At 45.8% G+C, this 17,005-nt stretch overlaps 1 protein-coding gene across 2 annotated transcripts in view; it reads right to left on the bottom strand.

Annotated features, from left to right (window-relative positions):
- Positions 1-9,564: 9,564 nt before the first annotated feature.
- Positions 9,565-17,005, bottom strand: part of HNRNPH1 (heterogeneous nuclear ribonucleoprotein H1) — a 147,187-nt gene continuing 139,746 nt past the window's right edge. For both annotated transcript variants that reach the window (XM_033926942.1, XM_033926941.1), the window contains one exon: positions 9,565-10,231. In XM_033926942.1, coding sequence (XP_033782833.1) covers positions 10,113-10,231 — 119 coding nt within the window. In that variant the 3' untranslated portion in view covers positions 9,565-10,112. The remainder of the gene's footprint in view (positions 10,232-17,005) is intronic.

Below are 17,005 nucleotides of genomic sequence, written 5' to 3' on the forward strand. Positions count from 1 at the left end.
GCCATTGCGGCCAATCACGTTTTCTCAGTGGGCGGACACTAAGGTCAAGCTGAACTGCACTTCCTACTGCGAGACTCAATTTCCCAGCTATCCCTGCGCTGAAGCAGGTGCGGCCAATCGCATTTTCTCAGTGGGCGGACACTAAGGTCAAGCTGAACTGCATTTCCTACTGCGAGACTCAATTTCCCAGCTATCCCTGCGCTGAAGCAGGTGCGGCCAATCGCATTTTCTCAGGGGGCGGACACTAAGGTCAAGCTGAACTGCATTTCCTACTGCGAGACTCAATTTCCCAGCTATCCCTGCGCTGAAGCAGGTGCGGCCAATCGCATTTTCTCAGGGGGCGGACACTAAGGTCAAGCTGAACTGCATTTCCTACTGTGATGGGCGAGTTCCCACCAGCGAGACTCAATTTCCCAGCTATCCCTGCGCTGAAGCAGGTGCGGCCAATCGCATTTTCTCAGTGGGCGGACACTAAGGTCAAGCTGAACTGCATTTCCTACTGTGATGGGCGAGTTCCCACCAGCGAGACTCAATTTCCCAGCTGTCCATGCACTATGACACTTCTACTTCTTTAATTTCCTTGGATAAACCTTCGGAAGTAACTCGACTCATTGTGGGATCTTATGGCCGGACTAGGAAGACCATAAGTCCCAAACTTCAGTTAATAGAGGGGATATTGTCTCAACATTCTACTGAACTTAAAATACTGGAAAACGAATTGACTGCCTCTAATTATTCTGTTCAAAAGCTTGAACAGGAAATAAAATCATCTAAATAGCTACAAGATGTTCTAATGAAGGACAATATAAATCTTAGAAGAAAGATGGAGAATTTGGAAAATAACTCCAGATACAACAATTTAAGATTAATTAATTTTTCTAAGTTACCATTGGTATCTCCTAGAGAAATGTTTAAGAGATATATTCTTGAAGTTTTGGGGGCCTCAGAAGATGCAATACCTCCTTTATCACGAGTTTATTATTTACCTAACAAGAACAAATCGTTAAATAGGTCCTTGGACCAAGGACAATTGGATGTATCGGAGTTATTGGAGGAATCTGATAAAGAGGCTGTAGAACAAAGTACTTTGATTGTAACAGTAGCCCTCTCTATTGATAAAGTTTGGTTGTTAAAATTATTCTTTAAAAATAGACAGAAAATTTATGGGCTTTAAAGTGCAGATATTTCCTGATTTATCACGAGAGACTCAAAAGCGTTGCCGTGAATTTCTAATGTTGAAATCAGGTGTTACATCCTTAGGTGCTACCTTTTATTTACGACACCCCTGTAAGTGTATAGTGCATCACCGAACAGTTAAATATGTTTTCTTTGAACCTAGACATTTGACTTCCTTCTTAGCGCTCTCCTTCGTTTGGAGGCAGAAAAATCATAAGCCCTAAGATTATTGATTAATCTCAGCAATCAGCCCTCCAGCTAACTTTAAGAGTAAGAGTGTTCATTTTGTTCAATTCTTTTCTTTGTTCTCGCTAAGAAATCTTGGATCCCATAATTTGAGGATTTGAGCATATTAGTTATAATTATTTTAATGTAGTTGAAATATTTCTTGCTTTATGTTGAATTACTAATCTTGCTTTCTGTACAAGTTATTCTTGATTGTATGATTTGAAAATCAATAAATATATTTAACAATAATATTCAGGTCCATAGCCATCAGGCCCTGGAGATTTAGTTAATTTAAGCTCCTTAATACCCATCTCCACCTCAAGGCGGTCAATGGGAGCGTTCAGAGCTTGAATCTGGGCTGGAGTGAGCTTAGGGAGGAGGACATTCTGAAAAAAAGCCTTCCTATGGGTATCTTCAGAAGGTTTATGGGCGTAGAGAGCTTTGTATTAAGTCACGAATTGGTGATGGATATGAGGTTTGGATGTATAAGTGTGACCCTGTGGATCGGTGATAGCCGTAATGACCTGACGTTTGTGATAGGGACGGACTAGGCGAGCCAATAACCTACCAGCTTTCCCCCCCAAACGATTAAGGTTATATCGATGGAAATACAGCTCGCGCTCCGCCCGCTGTGTAAGAATTGCATCTATCTGGTGTTTAAGAGTACATATTCGGATACGATCCACATCCAACAAGGTCCCCTGGTGGCACTTCCGTAACTGCTGTAGCTTGCCCCGATAACGTCAGCAATTCTGCTGCTTGTTTCTTTCTTTTCCCAGCGACATAGGCTATAATGAAACCACGCAGCACCGCCTTGGAAACTTCCCAGAAAATACCCGGATCAAAATCGGGGGCATAGTTAGTACTATAATAATCCAGCCACTTATCTCGCAGATACTGGTGAAAAGCAAGGTCTTTAAAGAGGTATCCTGGGAAACGCCTAGTCCGGTCGAGAGGGTCAGCGGTAATTTGAAGCGAGAGTACCACAGGGGAATGATCAGATAAAGGAACTTCTAGTATTGCTGCTGCAGCTACTATAGGCAATAGAGATGGGGAGAGCAAGAAATAATCAAGACGTGTGTAAAGATTATGACGGTTAGAATAGAAGGTATAGGTGTGTTCCGTGGGATGCAAGTGCCAGATATCCAAAAGCCCCAGCTGCGTAGTCAGAAAGTTAACCCCTTTACTCATGTGATCCTTAGGGAAGCGCAATCTTGTGTGGGATCCGCCGTGATATTAAAGTCCCCTCCCAGGATGAGTTGGTAGCCCTGGTACTGTGCCAGTCGAGACATCACTCCTGAAAAGAAGCGATAATTGTAAATATTAAGGACATATACATTACAAAGCAAGAAATTCTTTCCCCAAATCTCCCCCAGTACCATGACATATCGGCCCTCCCTATCCTGGATAACCTTATGCATTTGAAACGGAAGTTGTTTATGGACCAAAAGAGCTACCTCCCGTTGGCGACTACTATAAGAATAATAATACACCTCACCCACCCAATCTCTCTGGAGTTTCTCATGTTCCACTGTCGTGAGGTGTGTCTCCTGTATGAAGGCAATGTCAATATATTCCTTACGAAAAGCAATGTTACTTACCGTAACAGTTGTTATTCAGGGACAGCAGGCAGCTATTCTCACTAATAGGTGACGTGATCCAACGGAGCCCCGATGTGGATGCCTCACAAGCAGTCTTGCTTGAAGAAACTCGAAGGTTCGAAGTCGCCCGCACCGTGCATGCGCGAGTGCCTTCCCGCCCAGACCAGGGCGCGTCTCCTCAGTTCAGATAGCTAGCAGAGAAGCCAACCCAAGGGAGGTGGGTGGGACGTGAGAATAGCTGCCTGCTGTCCCTGGATAACAACTGTTATGGTAAGTAACATTGCTTTATCCCAGGACAAGCAGGCAGGTATTCTCACTAATGGGTGACCTCCAAGCTAACCACAGTGGGATGGTGGGAGAGTTGGCAACTTAGGATAATAAATTTTGCAATACTGTTTGGCCAAACTGTCCATCCCGTCTGGAGAAAGTATCCAGACAATAATGAGAAGTGAAGGTATGAACCGAGGACCAAGTAGCAGCCTTACAAATCTCAATCGGTGTCGACCTGAGGAAGGCTACAGAGGCTGCCATTGGTCTGACCTTATGGGCTGTGACTTTACTGTGAAGGGGTAATCCAGCTTGGGCATAGCAGAAAGAGATACAAGCCGCCATCCAGTTGGAGATGGTACGCTTAGAGATAGGATGTCCCAACTTGTTCAGATCAAAGGAGATGAAAAGTTGAGTTCTGTTTGGCTTGGTGCGTTCCAGATAGAAAACCAAAGCACGTTTACAGTCCAGAGTGTGAAGAGCTAAATCTCCAGGGTGAGAATGAGGCTTTGGAAAAAACACTGGAAGAACAATGGATTGATTCAGATGAAATTCCAAGACCACTTTGGGAAGGAGTTTTGGATGAGTGCGAAGAACCATCTTGTCATGGTGGAACACTGTGAAAGGTGGATCCGCAACCAATGCTTGAAGCTCACTAACTCGATGAGCAGAAGTGAGGCCAATGAGAAACACCACTTTCCAAGTGAGATACTTCAGATGAACCTTGTTAAGAGGTTCAAATGGAGGTTTCATAAGCTGAGAAAGAACAACATTGAGGTCCCAAACCACTGGAGGCGGTTTGAGAGGGGGGTTGACATGGAAAAGTCCTTTCATGAATCTGGAAACCACAGGGTAAGCAAAAGAGGTTTCCCTTGAAGAGGCTGATGGAAAGAAGCAATTGCACTGAGATGGACCCGTATCGAAGTTGACTTGAGGCCAGAATGAGAAAGGTGCAAAAGATAGTCCAAAACCGAAGACAAGGAGGAGTGTTGTGGCTCATGATGATGAGAAAAACACCAAGCAGAAAATCTAGTCCATGTTTGGTGGTAGCATTGTCTAGTAGCCGGCTTCCGGGAAGCTTCCAAGACATCTCTCACAGGTTGAGAAAACTGGAGAGGAGTTATGTTGAGAGGAACCAAGCTGTCAGGTGTAGAGACTGCAGGTTGGGATGAAGTAGGTTCCTTTGGGAAGACGGGCTAAATAAATGGATAAATAAATAGTAGGAAAGCAAGATACATAAAAAAAGAAAGAAGTCTCAGTAATGTGTTGTTGATTGCTCTGCACCCATGTATAAGAAATCTTCCAGTTACCTCTATCCTGACAGGAGATATACAGAATCAAGGCAGGGGGGGCCTAGAAAGTACTTCTCTGGGGGTGCTTTCAGTTCCTGCATTCTTTCTAAAGTGGGGATAGGAGGTGCCCACTGTACTTGGGTGATGTTTACCGAGTAGAATACTGGCTTGTCCTGTACAGAACAAAAACTCAAGATGACAAGGTCTGTTTCTTAAAGAAAATTTGGAGGTATTTCTTGATAGCGCTACACCCCATCTGTGGAATTAGCCCAACCGATTGTGCATATTCAAATGATAGTTCAAAAACCAAAAGTGAACCGTGACATAATAAAACTAACTCACTTGTAATCCGCCTTATTAAAGGCAGACTATAAATAAACTATATCTAGTACTTATTACTTAATTTCTACTACGTATTTACATAACTATTGCATGCCTGTTCTATAGATAGACTCATCAACTATACAGCAGGAATGAATAATATATTTACCACCTCTTGTGACTTTTTCTTCTTCAAAAGCAGCTGTCCGTGCTGTCTACAGGTGAGATTTGAAAACAGACACTGATAAACACGTTACCCATACGGCTTCAACTTATTGATGTGTTTCCAATACTGCTGGTTGTCAGGCATTAGGATTTGGTATAGGCTTGGGCCTAGGGTATCTGTTATCAAACACGGTCCATCCCACTTTGCTGTCTCAAAGGGAAAGTTAGGTCTAGGGTTCAGGAGCATGATTTTACTCCCAACCTTGAGGGGCCTTAAATCAGAACTTTTTTGCATGTATTTCCTGCAAATAATCCCTAGACTTTTCTGTGTTAGCCAGCAGAGTTGTCTGTATTTCTTTCAGATGTTCTTGCAGGGATTTCATCCACTCATTGGCAATAATTAATGTCTGGTCCTCTGGAAGGAAAGGACACAATAGATTTTCCCACCGTGGCATTGGCCTTCCCATTAAGGCTTCATAAGGTGCAAAACCTGTGGACTTACAAACATTAGCTCTGATACGCATAAGGACCAAAGAGAGTACCTGATCCCAGTTTTCCCTAGTCAGATTCAGCATAGGGCTGAGATGGACCTGCCCTGCTGCATGTGGATGGTATGGGATGTGTAATTGCTGTTCTATGTATAGAAACTCAAACAATTCTTTGATAAGCTGAGAAACAAAAGCCGGAGTCAATGGTTTTTGGGATTTCCCATCTTACAAAAAATTGCATTGTGAGGATTTTAGCTGTGGTCCTGGCTGTTTGATCTGGTACTGGGAATGCTTCTACCTAATGTTAAGGTCAGTAAAAATCTGTTTTGTTTTTCTAGCTGTTAAGGGACGAGGACCCACATGATCTATCAAATGGACCATGTGGAGGCACTCTCATCAACTGTCCCCTTCTCTTTTTAGGTTATCTTGTCTCCCAAAGGAGGCACAGATTGCACAGGAGGAAACATGATCCTGTATGTCATGTTTCATTTCTGGCCACCATACCAACATATCCAAGATAGACAGCATTTCGTCAGCTTTGGGATGTCCCAGGGGACCTGCACCATGAACCCAATGCATCCAGTCTTTACCAAGAGCTCTGGGGATAGCTATAACTAAGCCTACCTCTCTTTTCACACATAGAATATCTTTCTGTATAGTGAGTGTGATAAAGGGTGTGTGTTGATATATGTTATCTGAGGTGTCTTATACTAGCTTCCTCAGATTGGAAAGTTCAGGGTCATTTTTCTGCAGGGCTATGAAATAGGCTAGCGGTACCACATGATCATAATCTGTGGAGCAGGTAGCAATGGCTACCACACGAGTCTGTTCATACCAGGGCCATATCGGGTCTACATGACATGCTTCTTTGGCTAGTGAGTCACATCATCACCCTTGAAAACCATTTCCAGTTCAGGTAGATCTCTTACATCTTAAGTCACTTTTGTTTATTTTCTTTCTAAACTCCTGAGAATGTTTAATCATTTGTTTCTGAATATTGTACCATGTGTGTTTTGGTAAATCACCTTCATATAGACCTCCCTTTCTAGTATAATATTTCTGTACAATTTCTGTGAGTTTTTGAAAATCAAAAGCGTCCATATTTGAGGCTGCAGAAGTCTGTCTTAGTACATGGGCCTTGCTCATATATTTATATGACCTTCTAAATGGCCCTGTCTGCGTGTAGCCTTTGAGACTGAAATGTTCCCACATATGGAGGAGAGAGACTTTATTAATAGGTAGAAAAATGGAGGTAAAACGTGTTAAGAAAAGAGTCACCAGCATAAAGAACACACTTATGTTCCCACTTTAAAACAAAGGTTGCTAGCAGGAAAAATATAAAAAATTTGTTAGAACAGAGTTGCCAGCTGCCAGTTCCAGCCTAGTCTGAACTGGTCCTTCACCTAGGCAGAGACTGACAGGAAATAGAATTAAAAGCACAAAGTAAAAAAAAAAAAAAAGTAAAGTTGTTAGTACAGATGAGGTGTGTCTTAATTGAGTGTCTGTTTAACTTTGTACCACATCCAAAACAGTTGGATTTTCTAGCTTTCTCTTCAGAACAGCTCAAATAATAAACTAAATTTTCTTACATGTAACAGACAAGCCTATAACAGCAAATCATAAAATGCAAATCATCTCTGAAGCAGGCACAGATAAAACTACAAAGCCTTTTGACAAGTAAAATCTCAATACACAGGTTTTACTGGAACTTTTCACAAATGTGTCATCCAGTCTAAACCACAATTGAAGGGGTTCACAAGGTCTTTTGATTCCTATCTCACTCTGCACAAGGACTTTTGATTGTAAAATACGATCTCTCACCTTGTCTATGCATACACAGTGCATACAAGGAAAATTAAATTCTACTTATCCAGCTGAAAATCTTCTTGAGAAACCGGAACAAGCCCCCCAAATGTAAGGTTTTGGAGGTGTGATGTGGTAGCAGACAAGCCCCCAATGATATAATGTGGTGGCCTTACAATCCACCAGGTCCCGGGTTCAATACCCTCATAGAAGGTTCAGTAGGAAGTGAAATTAATGACAAGGACAGCCAAGAGTGATTGCATAAAGAATATAATGTGCAGAAATAGGCTTAATATTACAGAAAAGCAATGTTTAGAAATATACATCAACCATATGCTGGATTACAAATGTACAGAAAGAAATAAGCTTTACAAATACAGAGTGGATTCATAGACTGCTTGTGTGTTTGAGAGAGAGGACAGTGAGAGAAGGGGGTGGGGTTGGTCCAGGCTTCAGAGAGAAAGTAAACCAGGGTCCAGAGAGAGAGAGAGAGAAAAAGCATTTTAACCTCCCAGATTTATAAGTTTGAGACCCATTCTAAAAATAGAATCCATTGATGTTAAGTACCCCTATCTTTTGTAAACTGAAACAATGGTAAATAAGGTGTGTGGGGCAGAGGGACTGGAAAAGAAAAGAGAGATACTGTTAATTTCCAGTATCAGTCTGACAATAGTTTCTGATTAACCATAACTATCTGTGCCAGACCATCCAGCTGGGGCTCTTAAGCACAGACATTAGCACATCTTAACATATCTTTAGAACCTCAGGGCCGTACCAAGGTCTTTTGTTACTTTTAAGCACTGCTAATTTAGATGTAATTTAGGCATCCTGAGGTTGCTGATTTATCTTTACTGATATCACCCAAGATCAGATATGAATGATATAATCTCCCATAGGCCTTTGCTGACATTGATTAGGCCACCAGAAAATGCTGACAGCTAGCAATGTAAGCCTGGGCTGACAGCCATTAACTCTGCGAGACACATATCTGAGCTGTAGGTTCTCTCTTGTAGGCCACCTTTCCTGGAGTTCTCTCAGAAGCAGATCGTGCTGTGGCCAGTTCCCTCCGCCTTTACATGTCAACCAGTCCGTGGTCCTTCAGGTTTTGGGTGCTCGGGAGGGCTCTTTGGAGCAGACCCAGTTGTGAAAATTGGATGTCCTTAGGATCCTTCGCTCGTATGTTCAGAGGACTCAGGAGCTCTGGAAATCAGATCAGCTTTTTGTCCTTTTAGTTGGCCCTTGTAAGGGGAACAGTGCATCCAAGGCTACCATTGCACGATGGATCAAAAAGGCTTTTGTTTCAGCTTCCCTTCCCCTTCTATAGTGGTCTGGCATCTCTCTCTCTTTCCTTCTTTCAACCTTCTCTGGATCTGACCACTCCCTTCCTTGAGCCATCTCCCCACCCCTAGTGTAACATTTCTCCATCCCTCCCTTCCTGCCCCAGTCCCAACTAACAAGTTTGCTCCTCATGCACCATTTCTACCTCTCTTCCACTCCAAGTACATTTCTCCGTCTCTCATCCTTTCTGCAACAATTTTCCTTCCTTCCATTCCCCAACCCCACTCACAACTAATATGCTCTCTCCCATGCACCATCTCATCCTCTCCTCCAAAATGCAGCATCTCTCCTTTCTCTCCCCTTCTCCTTCAGCAGCACCTTTCCCTTCCCCTTCTGCCAGGTTTAGCAGCACCTGTTCTCCCTTCCCTCTCTCTTCACCCCTGTCCAGCAGCACTTCTCCTTCTCCCCCATGTCCAGCAGTTCTTCTCTCTTCCTTTTTCCTCCTCACCTGTCCATCAGCACCTATCCTTCTCCCTTCTCCATGTCCAGCAGCAGCTGTGTATTTTTAACTTCCCTATACAGCTGCCACTAGTGTTAGTTTAGCAGTGGTTCCACCAGGCAGCCTCGGGGCCTTTACTAGGTTGGCCCGCCTCCAATGATGCAAATTCCTCTTTCATCAGAGGGGGCTGGCCTAGCAAAGGCCCGAGGCTGCCTGATGGAATCACCAGATAAACTAACGCTAGCGGCAGCTGTGTAAGGAAGTTAAAAGCACACAGTGAGTGAGCTGTCGCTGCTTGTCCAGGGGGAGAAGACGATGAAGGTGTATAATATGCAACAGCAGGATTAGGACAGTGCTTTGAGGACCTTTGATCTCTATACAATACTATACCACAAATAGAACAGCTTACAGATGAGATGAATAAAACTGTTCACATAAACCATGAATTGTATTAGAAAAATGTTTTAATTAAAACATGAAACAAAAAGCTTTACATGTTTAAAAGAAGGTTTATTTAACAAGCTTCACTTTACACCGCGCTGTACTTCTAATGTCTCGACACAATCAAATTTAGGAAATTCATACAACCACTAGACCAAAGCCTTAATATCATGGGTATAACCTCTCAAAGCATACTTCCATAACTAAAAATGTTAAACGTGCCTGTAATTAAAAAAAAACACCCCCCCCTCAACAATCTAAATATCTAAACTGAAGAAATGATTTACAAAATGTATGTGTAGTTTAAGAGTAACATTAAACATAATTGAAACTACAGAAAACTAAAGTTCACGGTTTACAGATATCCTACTGCATAACTTGAAAAGCTGACAAATTAACTAGTATTCAATTGTGGACTTACTAAATCAATTCTTGTGTATTTGAAAATACTGAACCTAAAGTTTAAAAAAAACATTTCACTTACAGTAAGCATAAATCACAAACTTGTATTGCAAAATTGTTAAACCTTTTGCTTATAAAAGTTGTGGTTAAGTTACATTCCCCAGGCACCACTGATACTCATGCTGCTAGACATTCCTCCCATTCCATTCACACCCATTGATCCACGGGTTCCACTGCTGTAAAAGCTGCTATTCATACCAGTCTGGTTACCTGTGAAGAAAAAAATGTATGCTCTTAACCAAAGTTGCTACACTACTGTACAATTATAAAATGGCAAAAACTCAAGAGATGTGTCTCCACTGTGAAAGTTTGCCAAAGGACTGTTACAGGTTCCACTCATACAAACAGCCCATTCACTAGAATGCTACTAAAACAGAAGACATCCTTCCTCAGGTCCCGATGCTCAAAAGTTACCGTAAAAATCAGGTGCCGCTTTAGTGCCAGTATATTTTCTGATTTCTAAATGACCAGCAATGTTCAAAAAACATCATATGCAAATGAGGTTCACAGAAATTCTATCAGATCAGTTGCTGGAAAAAGCAACTGATACGCAGAATAGTTCATGAAAATAGGTATAAATACGCATGCGCCAGGAAAATCTATGTCGAAGGCACACACAAGAACTACCAACAAACCATGCAAACGTGAAAACGCAAGATATGTATGCTTTTTTACTACATTGCTTCAGTGAAACATATGCAATCAGCAGCACCAGACCTTTGAATACACTAATACATACGTATATTAAATGATTCCCCCCAACTCAATAAAAGTATGAATGAATCCTGTATTATTTTTCAACTTTCACCTCTCATACAGTCGGCAGCTACAGATCTGCCAATACACTTTCAACGAACGAGCATGAGACGTGTTTGAGATGCACTTTTAATGTGTATAGCGAGATTAGGTTCTTACCTTGCTAATATCTTTTCTAGTAGATAGGTGTGTCATTCTGGACAAGTGGGTAATTCCCCCATGGCTGTGAGCCTTGCAGAAGGAATCATCTCTGGATTTTTTTCTGTAGCCTCTACTATTTCACAGAGAACTCTACTGTCACCTAGTTAGTTCCCAAGCAGACAAGAGCATCTCTGTTTTCAGAAGAGGACAGGCATGAAGAACATCTCCAATAAACACGTGCGTTCTGTTCAACAGAAGCCCTACATGTAAACCATAAACAATGAAACAAAGGGAACTTGGACAAACATGGATGTCAGGTGACAAGAAAGCAATGTTACTTACCGTAACAGTTGTTATCCAGGGACAGCAGGCAGCTATTCTCACTAGTGGGTGATGTCATCCGACAGAGCCCCGATACGGACATCTTGCAAGCATGTCTTGCTTGAAGAAACTCAGAAGTTTCGAGATGCCCGCACCGCGCATGCGCCAGTGCCTTCCCGCCCGATGTACCGGGCGTGTCTCCTCAGTTCAGGTAGCTAGCCTGAGAAGCCAACCCAGGGGAGGTGGGTGGGACGTGAGAATAGCTGCCTGCTGTCCCTGGATAACAACTGTTACGGTAAGTAACATTGCTTTATCCCAGGACAAGCAGGCAGGTATTCTCACTAGTGGGTGACCTCCAAGCTAACCCCAATGGGATGGTGGGAGAGTTGGCAACTTAAGAGAACAAATTTTGTAACACTGTTTGGCCAAACTGTCCATCCCGTCTGGAGAAAGTATCCAGACAATAATGAGAGGTGAATGTATGAACCGAGGACCAAGTGGCAGCCTTACAAATCTCCTCAATCGGTGTCGATCTGAGGAAGGCTACAGAGGCCGCCATTGCTCTGACCTTATGGGCTGTGACCTTACAGGGAAGGGATAATCCAGCCTGGACATAGCAGGAAGAGATACAAGCCGCCATCCAGTTGGAGATGGTGCGCTTCGATACGGGTCGTCCCAACTTGTTTGGATCAAAGGAGACGAAAAGTTGAGGAGCAGTTCTGTGTGGCTTTGTGCGATCCAAGTAGAAAGCTAAAGCACGTTTACAGTCCAGAGTGTGTAAAGCAGATTCTCCAGGGTGAGAATGAGGCTTTGGAAAGAACACTGGAAGCACGATGGATTGGTTGAGGTGAAATTCAGAGACCACTTTAGGCAAGAATTTTGGATGAGTACGAAGAACCACCTTGTCATGATGGAATACTGTAAATGGTGGATCCGCCACTAGGGCCTGAAGCTCACTGACCCGGCGAGCAGACGTGAGGGCCACCAGAAAAACCACCTTCCAGGTGAAATACTTAAGAGGAGCCTTGTTGAGAGGTTCAAACGGAGGCTTCATAAAGATGAGACAGGACAACATTGAGATCCCAAACCACAGGAGGAGGTTTGATAGGAGGGTTGACATGAAAAAGCCCTTTCATAAATTTGGAAACCACAGGATGAGCAGACAAAGGTTTCCCTTGTAGAGGCTGATGGAAAGCCGCAATAGCACTCAGGTGGACTCGTATAGAGGTAGACTTGAGACCAGACTGAGACAGGTGTAGAAGATAGTCCAATACAGAAGATAGGGAAGCTCGCTGAGGTTCCGTGGCATTGGAAATACACCAGGAAGAGAATCTAGTCCATTTTTGGGAATAGCATTGTCGAGTAGCAGGCTTCCTGGAAGCCTCCAAGACCTCCCTCACTGCTTGAGAGAACTGGTGAGGAGTTATGTTGAAAGGAACCAAGCTGTCAGGTGGAGAGACTGCAGGTTGGGATGAAGTAGTGAACCTTGATGTTGAGTAAGTAGTGAAGGAAACACTGGAAGAAGTACTGGCTCCCTGCTGCACAGTTGAAGTAGAAGGGAGTACCAAGGTTGTCTGGGCCACCGAGGAGCAATCAGAATCATGGTGGCATGGTCTGATCTCAACTTGACCAGAGTCTTCTGAATGAGAGGAAATGGAGGAAACGCATATAGGAAGCGATTCCCCCACTCCAGTAGAAAGGCGTCTGCCTCGAGGCGGAGAGGAGTGTAGATCCTGGAGCAAAACTGAGGCAGTTTGAAGTTGTGGGGGGCTGCAAAAAGGTCTGAGGCGTTCCCCACTGAGCAAAGATCTGATGAAGGGGTTTGGAATGGAGCGTCCATTCGTGAGGCTGGAGAAGACGACTCAATTTGTCTGCTAAGACGTTGTCTTTCCCCTGAATGTAGACAGCTCTGAGGAAGGTGTTGTGGCGAACCGCCCAATCCCATACTCGAAGAGCTTCCTGACAAAGAGGGGCCGAGCCCGTGCCCCCTTGTTTGTTGACATAATACATGGCGACCTGATTGTCTGTGCGAATAAGGACCACCATGTCGTGAAGCAGATGCTGAAAAGCTTGGAGAGCATTGAAGATGGCTCTGAGCTCCAGAAGATTGATTTGATGGAGTCGTTCCGCACTGGTCCAGAACCCCTGAGTGCGAAGACCATCCAGATGGGCCCCCCATGCATAGTTCAATGAATCGGTCATGAGAACTTTCTGGTGGGGAGGAGAGTGAAACAGCAAACCTCTGGATAGATTCGAAGAGGTCATCCACCAGAGAAGAGACTGCCGTAGAGCAGGAGTGACGACAATGTGACGGGACAACGGGTCGGACACCTGAGTCCACTGAGATGCCAGTGTCCATTGAGGAATTCTGAGATGTAGTCTGGCAAAAGGCGTCACATGAACTGTAGATGCCATGTGGCCCAAGAGGACCATCATGTGTCTCGCCGAGATGGACGGGCGAGAAGACACCGACTGGCAGAGTAGAAGGAGAGCATCCATGCGTTGAGGAGGAAGGAATGCTCGAAGTTGAATGGTATCCAGAACAGCCCCGATAAAGGGGAGAGACTGGGTGGGCTGCAGATGTGACTTGGGGAAGTTGATCTCGAAGCCCAAACTCTGCAGGAAACAAATTGTAGTCAAGGTCGCCGAAATGACCTCTGGAGCCGACGGTGCCTTGATGAGCCAGTCGTCGAGGTATGGAAACACCTGAAGACCCATGTTCCGGAGTGCAGCGGCCACCACCACCAGACACTTCGTGAAGACTCTGGGAGACGAGGAAAGGCCGAATGGAAGCACTCGATACTGCAGATGTAGATGTCCCACCCGAAATCTGAGAAACTTGCGGGAGGCCGGATGAATCGGGATGTGAGTGTAGGCCTCCTTGAGGTCCAGAGAGCATAACCAATCGTTCTGCTCGAGGAGGGGATAGAGAGAAGCAAGGGTCAGCATGCGGAACCGCTCCTTGACCAAAAACTTGTTGAGGACTCGAAGGTCCAAAATGGGACGCAGATCGCCCGTCTTCTTCGGAACCAAGAAGTACCGGGAGTAGAACCCCCGGTTTTGCTGATCTAATGGCACCGGCTCGACGGCCCGAAGCCGAAGAAGAGCCTGAGCCTCCTGGAGAAGAAGAGCGGTCTGCGTCGAGTTGGAAGGATACTCTCTTGGCGGGTGGTCCGGGGGGACCCGTTGGAAATGAAGAGAGTATCCCTCTCTTACGATGGTAAGGACCCAGAGGTCCGTGGTGATTGTCTCCCATCGATGACAAAAATGATGGAGACGACCCCCGATGGGAAAAACGGGGGGAGACAGAACGAAGTCGGTTATGCTCCCTGGAAGAGAGTCAAAAAGGCTGAGTAGCCTTGGGTGCAGCCGGCATCTGAGGCTTCTGCTGAGGCTTCTGAGGAGGCTGTCTCTTTGCAGGCTGTCTCACAGGAGGAGTCTGTCTCGGCTGATAACGCCGCTGGTAAATCATAGGCGGCCTAGAGGGACGAGACTGCTGAGGTTTAGGCTTAGGCCGCAGAATAGACTGGAAGGACTTCTCATGGTCCGAAAGCTTTTTAGTAACAGTCTCGATAGACTCATCGAACAGATCCGCCCCCGCACAAGGCACATTAGCAAGTCTGTCTTGGAGGTTCGGATCCATATCAATGGTACGAAGCCATGCCAGGCAACGCATGGCGACCGAACAGGCCGCAGCACGTGCCGAGAGTTCGAAGGCATCGTAGGAGGATTGCATTAGCTGCAGGCGTAACTGAGAAAGGGTCGCCACCACCTCTTCAAATTCGAATCGAGCTTGAGCATCGATAAAAGGGATGAACTTGCGGAGCACCGGCAAGAAGAAGTCCAAATATGAAGAGAAGAAGAAATTGTAATTGAGCACTCGAGTCGCCATCATCGAATTCTGGTAGATACGTCTACCAAATGTATCCATCGTCCTCCCTTCACGGCCTGGTGGTACTGAGGCGTAAACCTGGGAGGGATGAGATCGTTTGAGGGAGGACTCGACCAGAAGTGATTGATGAGAAAGTTGCGCCCCCTCAAACCCTTTGTGATGGACGATGCGGTATCGAGCATCCAATTTACTGGGAACTGCAGGGATGGAATATGGTGTCTCAAAACAACGCATGAAAGTCTGGTCAAGCAGTTTATGCAGAGGAAAGCGAAGCGTCTCCGCTGGAGGGTGAGGCAAATGCATGGTGTCCAGATACTCCTTAGAATATCGAGAACCAGTGTCCAACGTCACATCCAAATCATCCGCCATTTGTCGAAGGAAGGATGAAAAAGATAGTTGGTCCGCCAGCGCCGGCCGGCGAGACGGACTAGAAGAAGTGGAAGCCTCCGGATCCAGAGAAAGCTGAGAGCGGCAAGGAGAATAGGAGGTAGATGGTTCCTCATACTCCGGTCCCTCAGGCGGGGATAAATCTGACGAGGAGTATCCCATACGCTGGATCTTCTTTTGCGGGGACACCTCCGAATGACGTGAGGAGTGTCGAGATGAGTGTCGAGATCGATGCCCCTCCCGGTGACGGGATGGGGAACGAGATCTTCTGTGCATCGCATGATCCCCCGAAGCCTCCAAGGAATGGATGGGACTCGATGCAGTGGATCGCAGAGGTGGTAAGGATGCGGACTCACGCAGCGCCACCCAGGTCTGGTATGGAGTGCGGAAGAACTCTTCCTGCGATGCAGTATGCCCAGGACTTCGACTATCAGGGGCTGACACAGCACTCTGCTGTCGAGGGGGCATGATGGGCTCCAAAGGCGGCATATCACTAAATGAAGCCCGCCTGGAAGCACCCGCCGCCCTCCGCCGCTCCTCCTCGTCGAGCAGAGAGATCGTACTACGACGAGGAGGAGGGGGAGGGGGCGGACCGCCCCCCAGGGTCGAGACCGGGAGGTCACCCTGAATGGAGGCGATAAGCCGGGGTCCCATAGACTGCATAAGCTCGACAAACTGAGCTTCCAGCAGGGATCGCAGCGAAGCCGATATGGAGGGATCCGCACCGAAAGGGGGTCCTCCAGCACGGTCTTCGCGCTCCTTTGTGGCCAAGTGCTTTTGCTTGCTAGCTTTAGGCACTTTGATGACCACCGGAGGGACAGTGGAAGGCGGTACCTGAGCCGAGGAGAAGGGGACAGGCACCGATGCTGAACCGGAGGCAGAAGTCGGAGTGAACGATGCCGGCTTCACGATGCCAGATGCAGGGGTTGTCGATGCAGGTTTCGAACGAACCGGCGAAACCGCAGTAGAAGTTGAAGCAGACGGCTCTTTGGCAGACTCCATCTTAAACATCGACTCCCAAAGTAAGCAGCGCCGTTTGAACGATCGCGCAGTGAGCGTGGAACAAGGCCGGCACGATTTCGGAACGTGTTCTGGACCAAGACACTGAAGACAGCGTCGATGCGGGTCCGTCAACGAAATCGCACGCTGGCACTTGCTGCACTTTTTAAAACCGGTGATTGGCCGGGACATAGGCCGGAAAATCGTCGCCGCTAGGTCAAAGGCGCTCGGCCTAAGCCACGAGGCCGGCCCGGCCGAACCGCCGGAAGAAATAATTTTAACTTTTTTTTTTTTTTTTTTAAATACAACGTAAAATTGAAAGAAATCAATAAACAACAAAACGCGGTAGTAAAGAAGGCAAATATACTGAAATTCAGTCAGCGCAGAATGAAGTGAAACTTCTCAGCTCCGCGGAAAGAAAAGAACTGAGGAGACACGCCCGGTACATCGGGCGGGAAGGCACTGGCGCATGCGCGGTGCGGGCATCT

Source organism: Geotrypetes seraphini, chromosome 18 (genome assembly GCF_902459505.1).
Source record: "Geotrypetes seraphini chromosome 18, aGeoSer1.1, whole genome shotgun sequence".
Lineage (NCBI taxonomy): Eukaryota > Metazoa > Chordata > Amphibia > Gymnophiona > Dermophiidae > Geotrypetes > Geotrypetes seraphini.